The sequence below is a fragment of the Lolium perenne genome, chromosome 6 (assembly GCF_019359855.2).
Source record: "Lolium perenne isolate Kyuss_39 chromosome 6, Kyuss_2.0, whole genome shotgun sequence".
NCBI lineage: Eukaryota > Viridiplantae > Streptophyta > Magnoliopsida > Poales > Poaceae > Lolium > Lolium perenne.
Genome location: NC_067249.2, coordinates 54,085,564 through 54,099,381, shown reverse-complemented (window position 1 = coordinate 54,099,381; position 13,818 = coordinate 54,085,564). Strand labels below are relative to the sequence as shown.

The following is a 13,818-nucleotide window of genomic DNA, read 5'->3' as shown; positions in this document are numbered from 1 at the left end:
AGTGGGTGGAACATCACCTTGACTTCATTATCTTTTGTAGAAGTTGCCGAAACAACATAAATTGTTTAGACTTTAAAATGTTTATGTACAACATTTTATGTATTGTGTTCCATGATTACAAATCCAAATTTAAATACTCCTCTAAAATAAAAGAAAAGGATCACAATGAGTTTCAGCTAGTTTGAAACAGGCTGTAAATTAGGTGACCTACAAATACGGTCCAATCTTTTTTACTTTTCAAGTTGTACTATTCTGTTTTTTAAATGCTCTACAAATACGCCAGCCGAGATCGGCTGCATCACAAGCCCAGGTGCACCGGATATGTTCTCCCTAGCTGACGACAAGAGGAGTACATCGAGCTTACAAGCATGGACGAGGTGAGGAGTCATACAATTGGCATTTCCCAACATGAGTAAAAGGCAGAAATTGCATGTACAGTCTTCAAAATCACGTGTTCCCTAGGTTCATGAACTTTCACGTGCTATAACTCAAATCTTGCCACCCTTTTTGGCTGAACCATACATTCTCACTACCCCGTTATCACATAGAGAAATGTTGCCACACAAATTCAACAATTACCGCATCAGTTTTGGGACACTCTAATCGCTGCTAAACCGCCAATGGAGAGATAGGTAGATTGTCGTGAAGGCACAGCCATAACAACTAAACAATACGAACTTCATGTACAGGTTATTTTAATTCGGTGCAAAATGAATCTGTTACAACAGGAAAGCAGCCCAACAGATTGACACTGCAAGAAACTTGATCTGATTAGTCCAGCAGCAGAGCAAGTGACCTCCCTTCCGACTCTATATGCAGGTTCCAAAGTGAAAGTTCAAAGGTGTGCAATAATCGTCATAATCCTTCACATGTCCATCTCCAGGCCAAGTATGCAAAGAGTTGATGGTTGGTTGCTTCAACTTCGATAGTTAAACACCTCACTGTTGTAAATTCTCAGAGATAACTACATGGATGAAGAGTTACAGTAGAGTATATTATTTAGAGCTATCAATGGGAAATGGAAATGAGTAGAAAAGAAGAACTGAGGTAAGAATGCAACAACCATATCTTCCAGAAGGATTGCACTAACAGCTATGCTCTTAAACAGAACAATGAAAACAATTAATAAGATAGTCGAACATTCCAGAAGATCTGATGAAAGAAGATATTCAGACAACCGTCTTTTTTCATCTGGAATACCCAGTAGAGGGCGCATCAGTGCCTTACACATGGTATAAAAAAGGTATAATTAAAGGCTTAGGCCCAAGTCTGGAAAAGGTTAAACTCACCCCTTGCTTCTAGTGCCACATATTTGGCCTTTGAGCTCCTTATTGCATTCTTCAATATTAACTGCTCAACTCATTATTCCATTCTTCAATGTTAACTGCTCAACTCATCAAATTTGATCGTCTTTCAGAAATCTTATGTACAACGCATTATTTGAGCTATTTTTTTGACATGACTGGAAAAATACTATGTGACTTGGGTAGCATCAAAATTTATTAACTGCAAAGCCTGTGCTTTACTCTGATCATAAGTCAGAAATAAACTGTAGATTCAAAATCCATATAATCAAAGTATAGGTTGGAAAGGGGTCCACCAAAGTAGCCACCAGAGCCTACCAATTACAAAAAGGTCTACACACAATTAGGTTGGAAACAATACCCTGTCAAAGCAAAAGCAAATATGGGCACAGAGTTAAGGTAGGACATGCCCTTGAAGTAAACGCCACAGTTTTAAGAAATAAAACTATTAGATAGGACGAAAAGACTATCTACTTGCACTGCGAACAATTAATATAGATCTTACAGTTTTTATTATTATTTTGTTTTAGTAACCAGCCTTGCAGTCTTGTTTGAATTTTCATGGTGCCAGTATAATAATAAAAGGACAGAGCTACGCGGCGGTGCCGCACGGATGCCTCCCGCGTGCGACGGCCCATAATACCATGCATATTCTAATTAATGTATGCGGGCCCATATATGACTACATGCAACATGAAACTATAATAGTATATTAATATTTATGCGCTTTCTGTCTACATAGGCATCTGTACTTTTGTCGAAAGAAGCTGCAGCAAAATCTCGGTCACTTGCAGCGTCAATCAAACTAAAATCTAAAACCGTACTATGTAATGTGATTAGTTGCCAGTTAATTAGTTTAGTGCAGGATTAATAGTTGCCAGCTTAATTACCCGTAGTGTCCGGGCATGTTGGAGTAGGACAAGTTATTAATTCCCGGTTAATTAGACCTGCTGCCAGATTAATTTGGTATTAATTACCCGGTTAATTAGGCCTACTGCCAGATTAATTAGGTATTAATTGCCCGGTTAATTTAGCTTACTGCCAGATTAAATTGTTAATTGTGTGTCATATTAATTAGGTGGAGTAAAACTACCATATAATTAATCCTAATTACTGGAATAATTAAGCCTAATTGCCGAATTAATTATTCCTAATTTCCAAATTAATTATCCATGTACGTTTTCATCTGCATGTCCATGGGAGAGAGGAGGATTAGGCCGGTTTGAGGTGACACCACCGGCGAGCTCGAGGCGCCTCCATCAGCGACTTCAAGGCGGGCGCGGCTGACGCCGGCGTGCAAGTTGAGGAGCAACGCCTGTGGCTCTATGTGCTCGCCGCCGTGCGCCTCCCCGCTGCATGCTCGCGCGGCGCCGGCCTCCCAAGTCTGCGTGCTCGCACGGCGGCGGCCTCCCCCGCTGCTTGCTCGCGCGGCGGCGGCCTACTCCTTTCGCCCCTCTCCGGCGAGCCCACTGCCGTTGTGTGCTCGCGCAGCGGCGTCCTCGTTCCGCCCCTATGCGGCAAGACATTACTAGACGAGCACTTCCTGTGATGGCCTCACAGAGAGAGAAAGAGAGAGTTTGGGTGCTTCAGAACTTGCGAGAAGATAAGGCAGTGGGAATGAGTGGATGTCACGGCTCCTATAAGGACACGATGACGTTTCCCCAGTCATACCCGCCGCACCGCGAGCGAACCGTGCGGCGTCGCTCGGTATCATTTCCCATAATAAAAACAACATGACCAATAGGAACAACAGATGCAACAAGGAGAATTTCAAGACAAATGTTTTACATGGATCAACTATCCACTAGGTTCAATTGGATGGCATAAATGTAGTTGTATTTTAGTACATATCTAAACTAGGAGGTATAAGTTAATGCTCACATACAACATAGGCTATTTGGACAATAACCTAGATTCATATATCACCGGTTCTTCGATGCCAACAATTTGAGTTTGATACTGAGGATATAGAATGAGCAGCTGTCATGCAGTACCTAGTACAGATTTCCAGATCTACTATCAAGTTTTTTTTATCAACCCAGCGATACTGAGGATATGTGTATGTTTGCCAGCTTATAGATTACAATGCCCAACCTGGTTCTTCTTGCCAGGGTTACATATAACCTTACAGGCCACAGGTGAGACAGATTACCTGAAATAAAGTTCAATATCCACTCTAAGTTACTTTACAGCTCCACATATCATGTTTTGGCTTATTGTTGATCTATTATTGCTTTTTCTCAGTTTTGTAACCGGTCCTCTCAAAGAACTACACAAATGGACAATATAAACAATCCTCCAAATGTCTCTTGTTCTGTATTTGACTCGATATGGTAAGACCCATTTTTTTGGGCATGCCCCTGATTAACATAATTGTGTATGTCAACCCACTACGCGGTTCTGATCTGCAATACCTTTTGGATTATGCAGAGTTTACTCTGGCTTTTCAAAGGTATGTAGCCAGACTGACAATCGCCCAAAAAAAAGTACAAACTTCAATGCACACTTGCATATAAGTAAGAAAAACAGTATCTAGTCAAAGGATAATTATTTGCCATGAGGATTTGCAGATGCATGTCTACAGATTCCAAAAATCCTACCAACCAAGGGAATGCTAATATAGCGAGGGAGGATGACTGCAAGATAACCGCAGTAGCATGTGACAGGAAATCTAATGATAATTCAGCCATGCGTACAACATATCTCTTGAAGCAAAAATCTTCAATAAAATCTCAACAGTGCAACTGCATGATTACCCATCAACTCAATGGACCTAAAAGCAATGTTGAGGAAATCGCTTATCGGTGTCAACTCGGTCGGTTGGCGATTAGCGATTAATAAGAAAATCGGCCAATTAATCGGGTGATAAATGAGTGTTGATCGCCAAAACCCACCGGCGGGCAGCGGCCTGTCAACACGGTAGAGCCGGGAAGAGCCTAGAGCTGCGGCTGGCTGAGACCCCTCCGAGCGACGGCCCGCAATGCTCTTCTGGTCACACGCGGCGATGCGAAGTGCAAGGGCGTGCCACCTGACCTATACCTGGTCAGGAAGGTGATGGGGATGCCTCGCTTAGTTCCTGCATGGCATACACGTAAACATTAAATAAGAGCCTCGATCGGCTCTCAGGTTATCCTGTGAATCGGCTCAAAGAGCCGATCCACCCATGATCCGTACGGGGTGCACGAATACTTGGTGATCCTGCTTGATCAAGATAAAGCTAATGAGATCTACGACGATTTAGGGTTTTCACCGCATAATCGGATCATCCTACTCCAGGTTGGGCCTCGCGGCCACGCACGGTGCTCGTAAGCCGATCCTAAACAAGGCCACACAACCAACGTGACGTTGATCATCGGAACATCCTGTTTAGGACTTGCGAACGCCACCCTACGTGCCGCTGGATCCTCCCCCCCTTCGTAAGGCCTAACTATTGCAGATATTAAACTAATCCTTGCAGAGCAAGGAGCAATCGTAACGGATCAGATCTACTAGATGATGAACAAGCAGGGTGCCGCCCCCACGCCTGAGATAGGCGTGAGGGCGGCTAGACATGCGAGGGTTGCACTACGTAAGCATGTTTATACGAAGAGCTATGCTAACCCTAACACATCTATGATAACTACGTTGCCCGCTATCAAAGACGCTTCAGTACGGGCAACGCATGAACAACGTGGAGCTTGTGCTGCCTAGATCGCAAGATGCGATCTAGGCAGCATGTCGCTTACCTGATTGAAACCCTCGAGACGAAGGAGTTGGCGATGCGCCGAGATTGGTTTGTTTTGGGGTGAACGGTGTGTTGTTGTTTATTCCATAAACCCTAGATACATATTTATAGTCCAGCGGACTTTCTAACGTGGGAATATCCCAACGTGCACGATACAAACTCTAACTTCTAACTTAAGACACGATCTAATAAATTACAGATAAATGGGCAACCTAGCCCAACTCCGCATAAAAGGCCGATCTTCGTATTTTCTTCATATATAACCTTCAAGCTTATCTTGATCGTGGCCCACCTCCGACTTGGTCAAATTCTGGTGATAACACATGCCCCCCTGGTTTTGGAAATAACATTTCCAAAATCATTACGCTTTCCTTCGTCGGGTCATGTTATGATATAGCAGAGTCGTCGCAACATCTCATCATCATTATGACTTGTCGGTTAATGCAGAAAACTCGATAGCTCTGCATCATTTCCTTGGAAACTGTAATGGCGTTAAATTTCCGCCAAGCTCCCTATCATTCAACCGTGCCAATCGATCAACCCTCTTCATCCTCTGATCTGGCTATTGACCTTTCTTTCCAATCTATTCCCCCAAGTGAGCCACCATTGGAGTCCGAGTGGGCTTTTAGTGAGGACGATGACGATGACGCAGAGGAAGAAAACTCCAGTCGAGGGCTAGAGCAGCGGTGACGAGGCATTCTCCGGAAACAGTGCCGGTGACAGCTACAATGCCGACGACGAAGGCAGCGAAGACTAGGGACATAGCACCAGCAAGATGCGAGCAATCGGCTCTTCTTCTGTTCCTCTTTGAACCATCGGCTCTTCATTGCAACGAACCCTCCTTTGTATGAAGAAGTATTCTCCAATCCATTGTTTTGCCGATGGTCAAAGTCAGGCAGTCTCCAAAGAGAGCCGATGGCATTGCATCGGTCTCCATTATAAAAATACGAGGAAAGTCGACCTAGCCGCCCTTCCAAACGGTAACCTGCGACCTCTATCTGAAAAGGTGAACTCAGATCCCCAAATTGCCGCCTGAGCAGCTCCAACCCACAACCATCTACACAGATCTCGGCCACGCCGCCTCCGGCTCCTTCGCATCCCATGGCGGAATCATCCAACACCGATACCACAGCTTCCGGACTGAAGGTAATCTTCAACCCCCTCGCGCTGTTCGACTTGACATGAGATTAAGGGCAAGCACCTGAATTAATGTTTCGCTCTGCTACTAATTTAGGCTTCAGATATCCTTCTGCCACACCCTTCTCTCGCAAATTCGATGTGCCTTGGTCCTCGTTCTTCTGAGAGTCCTGCCCTGTTAATTTCGTGCGAAGCTAACAGAATCCCCTTTGTGAGCCAAAACCTAGATCTAACTTCCTGGGCCGACTGCCTACGAGCCTGGCCTAATCCTCCTGAAGGTTGGGTGGCATGGTACAATAGAGTATCAAAATCCCACTATGCCACTTGGGAAACCATAGGGATAGCCGATGCCCTGTCACTATCATTATCTCCTCTTGAGAAGAACGAGAACATCTTGAAAACCATCGGCTACTTCTGGTCTGATGCACCGAATCGCTTTATGTTTGGTCATGGCCCTATGACACCAACCTTCTTGGATGTGGCCATGATCACGGGGCTGGACATTGCATCCCCCAGCCCTTCGCATTCAAACAGCAAAAACTCCCTCTCACCCTTTCCTCCAAAAAGAGTGTACCAGTGGGTGCCTACCTCAATCGTTACATGAAAAACAAAGGCCCCGTGACAGAGCGGGAGCACACAGCCTTTCTGAATTTCTGGCTGGAGCACTTCATATTCTGTGGCCCATCACTTGCTCCTACCAAGAATTACCTCTCCCTGGCTTATGAACTTGCTAAAGGCACCCAACTCGGCCTAGGCAAACTATTCCTTGGAGAGATTTATCGATCCCTTCAACCGATGTCTCTCAATCTGTTCCATCGAAAGACAGTCAAAACTGGCGGCCCCTGGTGGTTCATTCAGTTGTGGGCACAACTATACTTCCAAAACCAAATACCAGACTTCCCACCACTGACCACCTGCACCTTTCCGGACGTGAATGGAAAGGAAATCCGATGCACCAGCTACGGCCAAGCCCTATATGGTCTCCCGGGCAGCAGGCTGATCCCCAAGGAAGCAGCAGGGTGGTTCAAGATTTTCTTTCAAGGTCTGGACAACCCCCTGTTTGATCCTTATACCGAATCGGCAAACTTTGAAAACCCCGTCTTTTTCCGATTGGACGACCTTGCCGGTGACGCCGGCACACAGCATTTGTACTCCATCATGATTCGCCCTTGCTTCCTCCCTGTTGGCATGAGTACCTCGAACCGGATCACAAAGCCCGGTTATGAGTGTTACCAACCGGTAGTGGCAGCCCGACAGCTTGGTCTCGGACAGGTGCCTCCACACTTCTTCTTACACCATCTGACAGCCAGTAGAGCGGACCTGCCTGACATCATCACTGCCCAAAGGTGTTATACCTTCTTTGATGCTTTGGTCATCCCAATCCCTCACGACCTCCGTTTCTCCTTTACCACCGATGGTTTTGAAACTTGGTGGTCTATGTGGAAGACCCACGTCTTCAGGAAGGCTCTAGGACCGCTGCTGAGAGAGCTTGACGCCGAATATGATATCCCTGCAGACCAGGTACCATTACTTAAGCATCTCTTGTAACCGCACATAGCGATCACCTGTGACTTGATTCATTCTCCTGGCAGCAACAAGATGGTCCGGCTCCCACACAAACCGACGGTTCCCCTTTCGTATTCCTTCCTCCGGCACCAGTGGTCCTCTTCTGCCAGAGCTCGCCACCCCTGAAGAAAGTCATAATGCAGAGTCAGCCGATTTCACCGAAATCGGCTGCTAAGAGTAAAGCATCCTCGGGGCCGGTTGCCCCCCGAGCCTCGACTCAGGCGAGGACGGCAGTGAGGAAGGTGGCTGCCAGGAAAACCCTGAAGCGTAAAGCCCCGGCCCAAGGAAGCTTGCATGTAAGTTGATTCAGACCCCGTAGGCATTTGTCCACCTCTGAAAATTTGTTCTCAACACGCTTGTATTCTTTCCTACAGGCCTCCACCGAAGAAACCTCCAGCGGGGCCGAAGAAACCAGTCAGGGGGACTCAAGCTCGGGTAATTCCGAGAGGTCCACCACCCAGAGCCAGACGGCTTCACCAGCGCCGGCTCCCAAGAAAAGGTCGATCCCTGAACCTCCTGCCCCCCAAGCCCCGACCAGATCGGGGTCACGCCTGCGCCGCTGCGTTAAAAGGGCTCGTAAGAACCCACGAACCTCTTCATCAAGCCAGGAGGTCTCGAATGTAATCATCTTCTCGATCATACTTCACGCTTTCCGGTTGTTACATATAGATCGGCTAATCGCTTCCTCTTGCAGGCCGAAAAAACTTCTAGCGGAGACGTTGAGGAGATACAGATACCATCCGCCACTCTGGACCTGGCCACCTCAGCGGTGGCGGCTGCCCAAATGGTTAACCCATCTCAGTCCGCCGAAGAGCCGATCGTTACTGCATCGGCTGTCCCCCTTCCTTGGGAGAGGTATGTCTTTCTTCCTTGGCTCCATCAATTCCACCATTGCCTGCTAAGCTCACTTTGTTTGCCCTGCCAGGGTTATGATCTTTCGAGCTTGCTTTCGTTCGATCCAGAATCCATCGAACCAACTTCTTCCAAGGCAGGTGGGGAGCCGATCCCTAGTACAGTCCGTGGTCCACTCCAACGCCTCAAAGATTTGCTTTCTGCCCCAACTGAGACTTTGATTGAAGATTCCGCGGAAGCCAAAGGCATTCTCGAGGATATCCAGCTTCATCTCCCTATGACCCTGCAAGTGAAGCTCTGGCCCGCTGTTACCCTGCCGGTCTTTAAGTCAAGGGTGCAATCGGCTCGCCAAAGGATTGCTCTTCGCTACTCCCAACTTCCGCTGAGGGCCGATATTGCCGAAAAATGTCGACGGCTCAACGAGAAGAAGGCTGCTCTGGACGCCAAGACGGATACCTCTGCTACTCGTGCTGAGCTCGAGACCCTGCGCAAGGAGCTGGAGGATCTTGAAGAGAGGGTAAGGGTGACCAAACAGCTCATCCAGGACAAGGAAGCCCTTGTTGCCCGTTCTCAAGACGAAGCAAAAGGCCTCACGGCCGGTCTGAAGACCGATCTGGCTGAAATCCGTACCCTGAGCAATCAGCTGGTGACGGGTAAGGACGAGGATGACAAGGCCGAGATTGCTGAGGCGGATCGCGTCCGTGTCGACGCCATTCTCGCCCTCGGTGTGTTCCTTCAGTAGGGCCTTCAGAGACAAATGATGTTTCATTGGGTGGATCTTTACGTACTTGCTACAAATTTTTTTTTTTACTGGCCGATTTTCCATCGGCTCCCGACATTTTCTTGCCCATGCGTCTGTCTGATAACCATATGCACCTTCCCCGAGCCGAATCTGACAGGTGACTGCAGATATCGGCTTTGTATTATGTCCATGCGCCGTACTCGTACCTCGGCTCTGTTGAGATTCGTGTAGCCGACGTGGCCGCCGATCGCTAGATCACCGTTGAAACCAAGCAGACCGTGTAGTGAGAATAATCTTGGCCGACTCGCTGGATCGAAGCGCTCCATGAAGGTTTCGTAATATCCCTCGTGTAATGCTGGAGCACTAGGCTCCGTCGGGAGGACGAGCACCGCGTTCGTACCAGCCGATGTTTCGTCATCGGCTTTCCTTTGCTCGATGTCCCACCGGGCGTGCCAGAATGTGTTGATCGCCAAAACCCACCGGCGGGCAGCGGCCTGTCAACACGGTAGAGCCGGGAAGAGCCTAGAGCTGCGGCTGGCTGAGACCCCTCGAGCGACGGCCCGCAATGCTCTTCTGGTCACACGGCGATGCGAAGTGCAAGGGCGTGCCACCTGACCTATACCTGGTCGGGAAGGTGATGGGGATGCCTCGCTTAGTTCTGCATGGCATACACGTAAACATTAAATAAGAGCCTCGATCGGCTCTCAGGTTATCCTGTGAATCGGCTCAAAGAGCCGATCCACCCATGATCCGTACGGGGTGCACGAATACTTGGTGATCCTGCTTGATCAAGATAAAGCTAATGAGATCTACGACGATTTAGGGTTTTCACCGCATAATCGGATCATCCTACTCCAGGTTGGGCCTCGCGGCCACGCACGGTGCTCGTAAGCCGATCCTAAACAAGGCCACACAACCAACGTGACGTTGATCATCGGAACATCCTGTTTAGGACTTGCGAACGCCACCCTACGTGCCGCTGGATCCTCCCCCCCTTCGTAAGGCCTAACTATTGCAGATATTAAACTAATCCTTGCAGAGCAAGGAGCAATCGTAACGGATCAGATCTACTAGATGATGAACAAGCAGGGTGCCGCCCCCACGCCTGAGATAGGCGTGAGGGCGGCTAGACATGCGAGGGTTGCACTACGTAAGCATGTTTATACGAAGAGCTATGCTAACCCTAACACATCTATGATAACTACGTTGCCCGCCATCAAAGACGCTTCAGTACGGGCAACGCATGAACAACGTGGAGCTTGTGCTGCCTAGATCGCAAGATGCGATCTAGGCAGCATGTCGCTTACCTGATTGAAACCCTCGAGACGAAGGAGTTGGCGATGCGCCGAGATTGGTTTGTTTTGGGGTGAACGTTGTGTTGTTGTTTATTCCATAAACCCTAGATACATATTTATAGTCCAGCGGACTTTCTAACGTGGGAATATCCCAACGTGCACGATACAAACTCTAACTTCTAACTTAAGACACGATCTAATAAATTACAGATAAATGGGCAACCTAGCCCAACTCCGCATAAAAGGCCGATCTTCGTATTTTCTTCATATATAACCTTCAAGCTTATCTTGATCGTGGCCCACCTCCGACTTGGTCAAATTCTGGTGATAACAATGAGTTAATCGGACGATAAATGAGTTTATCGGCTACTCGGTGACCACCGAGTACCGATTAATCGTTGAATCGGATGATCTTTTGAACAATGCCTAAAAGGTCTAGGTCATTATAGTGAATCAATCGACTACCATATATGAAGACAGTGGATGTTGCAGAAAGTATTAATTAGTGAAGCATATTCATGCTTGGATGAAAAGAGGAGTTTTAAAGCATTATAAAACATGTAAGCAAAACATAGTGTGCCCAAAAATTGTTAATATGCAGATAGCTTCAGTGATCTATTCTTGGGGCAGTGAGAGTCTAGATAGCTGATAATTCATGCCGTCCAGTGACTAGTATCACATCCGGCATTAACAAGTTTTAGTACAAAGGGCAACGGTACAAGATCGATATAGTTGCGAAGGTATATTTGTACAACACTGAAAAAGTGATTAGATGAAACATAGAGGAGTGAGCTTGCGTCTGTCAGTACCTAACTCTGTTTGCATTAAGCATAGCCTGTAAATGTAAGACCTGGCATCAATATAGGCAGATAGCATACCACGCTAAACAATGATTAAACATTCTACCGTTTGTTGGGGTTAAATGATGATATACCTAATTAACAACATAGCTTGATCCCCTACCTGTTACCTTGCTGGTCATAAAAAAACACATGTAAACCCTTGATTGGTGCAAACCAGAGGAGGCTTAGTCTTTACCAGCCATAGTATTTGGAGGAGATAATAAGTCCTATGAAGAAAGTGCACTGCTGCATTTGTAGTTTGCGATCAGTTGTGCCTAGAACTCAAAACATCAGCCACTAGGCTATTCTGGAGTACAAGAGAAAAAAACAAAGGAAGACTGATACAAGCTAGTAAATCATGAATTACTTTCACAACAGTTAGTCTCTTCAAATAAAGATACTGCAAAAAGAAAGAAGATTTTTAGCTTACAAGAACTAGAGCAAGCAAACCAACAACCAGATGAAAACTGCATCCTAGGCAGTGATCAATATATAGGACTCGTGAACTCGATTTACTAATATCAGGCGCCTTCCATGTGACATGTGACAGTTAGAAACAGAACCTTCTTTCATGAGAAAATCTATTGAGGTTAGCAGTGAAATCTGCAATGGCCATTTGAGAACATAAAGATATAGTGTGATCTCACTGAAACTTAGATCCATTATGTGATCTCACTGAAACTTCACATTATGTGATCTCACTCTCTTAGATCCATTATGTGTGTCCATATGTGCCTCTGCAATGGACTACTCACTGAAACTTGAAAGCATTTGCAGAATGCCCTTATCTGTGATCTCACTCTCTTAGATCCATTATGTGTGTCCATATGACATCAGGATGTAGCAATGTGACGCTTGCTTCTCCACTGGAGTTGCCATGAACATATACACCAGGAATCACAAATCAGTTTCATCATGGATTACCAACACCAAATGAACATGTAACTAAGATACATACTGTAGCAGACATCCACCACTTTATTAGGCCAAGAACACTGAATCAGGAATTGTCAGCCTAACATGCAGAGTGAAATTTGTTGTGCTACCAGTTTCCATACCAGTTCTTGGTCATGCAAACATGAATCTAGCAGGCACTTCCCCTCTGCAAGCGTTTGCATAGTCTTGAGCGAGATGTGGTGCAGCTTCCTTGTGAGGGGATATGTACTTCTCCATGTATACCTTCTCGGTGACCATGACTACTTCATAGTAGTCCCGGTCACCCTTGAGCAATCCATTTTTCTTGAGAAACTTTAAAGCATAAAAGCGGGGTCTTAGCCGGCGCTCCAAGCTATAAGAGAGCAATGACGGCCGATGAGCAATGTAGGCGGGTTCCAATCCCACCTCAAAGATAAGAAATTCTGACCTACTCTGCAGCATATCATTAGATCTCTTTAACATTGCTGGAAGCTTAGAAACAGCAACGGCCAGCTCGGCATCCGACCACCTGAAGGTGTTCTTCAAGTAATCCACTTTCGCGGCGATCTTCTCCTCACCGAGGAATGCAACAGCTTCCAGCACGTACCTGAACATCCTAGACCCACGGGGTACACCGAGAACTTCGGCGCACGCCACGACGCGCTCCGTGTTGGATTTGAGCACCCATGGCGAAGAGAGGCACAGCTTGGAAATATCGCAATCACGTAGCCCGCACTTGCGCAGTAACGCGACATTGGGCTTGACCACCTTCTCAAGGCTGCTTCCGAGGAGGCTGTAGCTTCGCTTGAGAAACCGGACAAGGTTCTCGGTGGAGCCCAAGAGCGACAGGTAGTAGGGTAGATTGGAGATGGCGGATCTACAACGGCAGATGGAGAGGCCGAGCGAGAAGAGGCGCGCGATCTCAGCATGTGAGAGGCCGTGGCCGCTGAGCCCGACGACGATGGGGGCTAGGGTTCTCTCTACACTGGCGCAGAGGAGCCGCGGGTCTTTGGCGACGAGGGCGGCGACGTCGGCGCTGGAGAGGCCGAGGCCGTCGAAGAAGGCGAGGACGGCGTCGGGATTGGCGGGGGACTTGAGGTGGGAGAGCTTCGCGGAGGCCTTGAGTGCTTGCGCTCGGGTGAGGCCGCAGGCGGCGACGAGGTACTCCTCCACCGCGAAGCCGGAGCTGGGGGAGGCGGCGGGCGCGGCGACAGAGAGGAGGCGCTGGAGGCATAGGGTGGGAGAGGCGGAGGAAGAAGAGAGGAGACGAGGGAGGTGATGCGTGTGGTTGGCACGTCCGTTGGGAACCCCAAGAGGAAGGTGTGATGCGCACAGCGGCAAGTTTCCCTCAGTAAGAAACCAAGGTTTAATCGGACCAGTAGGAGTCAAGAAGCACGTTGAAGGTTGATGGCGGCGAGATGTAGTGCGGCGCAACACCAGT

At 47.5% G+C, this 13,818-nt stretch overlaps 1 protein-coding gene across 1 annotated transcript; it reads right to left on the bottom strand.

The window, feature by feature from the left end:
• Positions 1–12,214: 12,214 nt before the first annotated feature.
• On the bottom strand, positions 12,215–13,646 carry LOC127310487 (transcription termination factor MTEF18, mitochondrial-like; the record flags this gene model as incomplete). The annotated part of the gene is made up of 2 exons (XM_051341159.2): positions 12,215–12,328; positions 12,521–13,646. A coding segment is annotated over one exon (1,116 nt), but the record flags the coding sequence as incomplete, so codon positions are not given.
• Between the last annotated feature and the right edge of the window lie 172 nt (positions 13,647–13,818).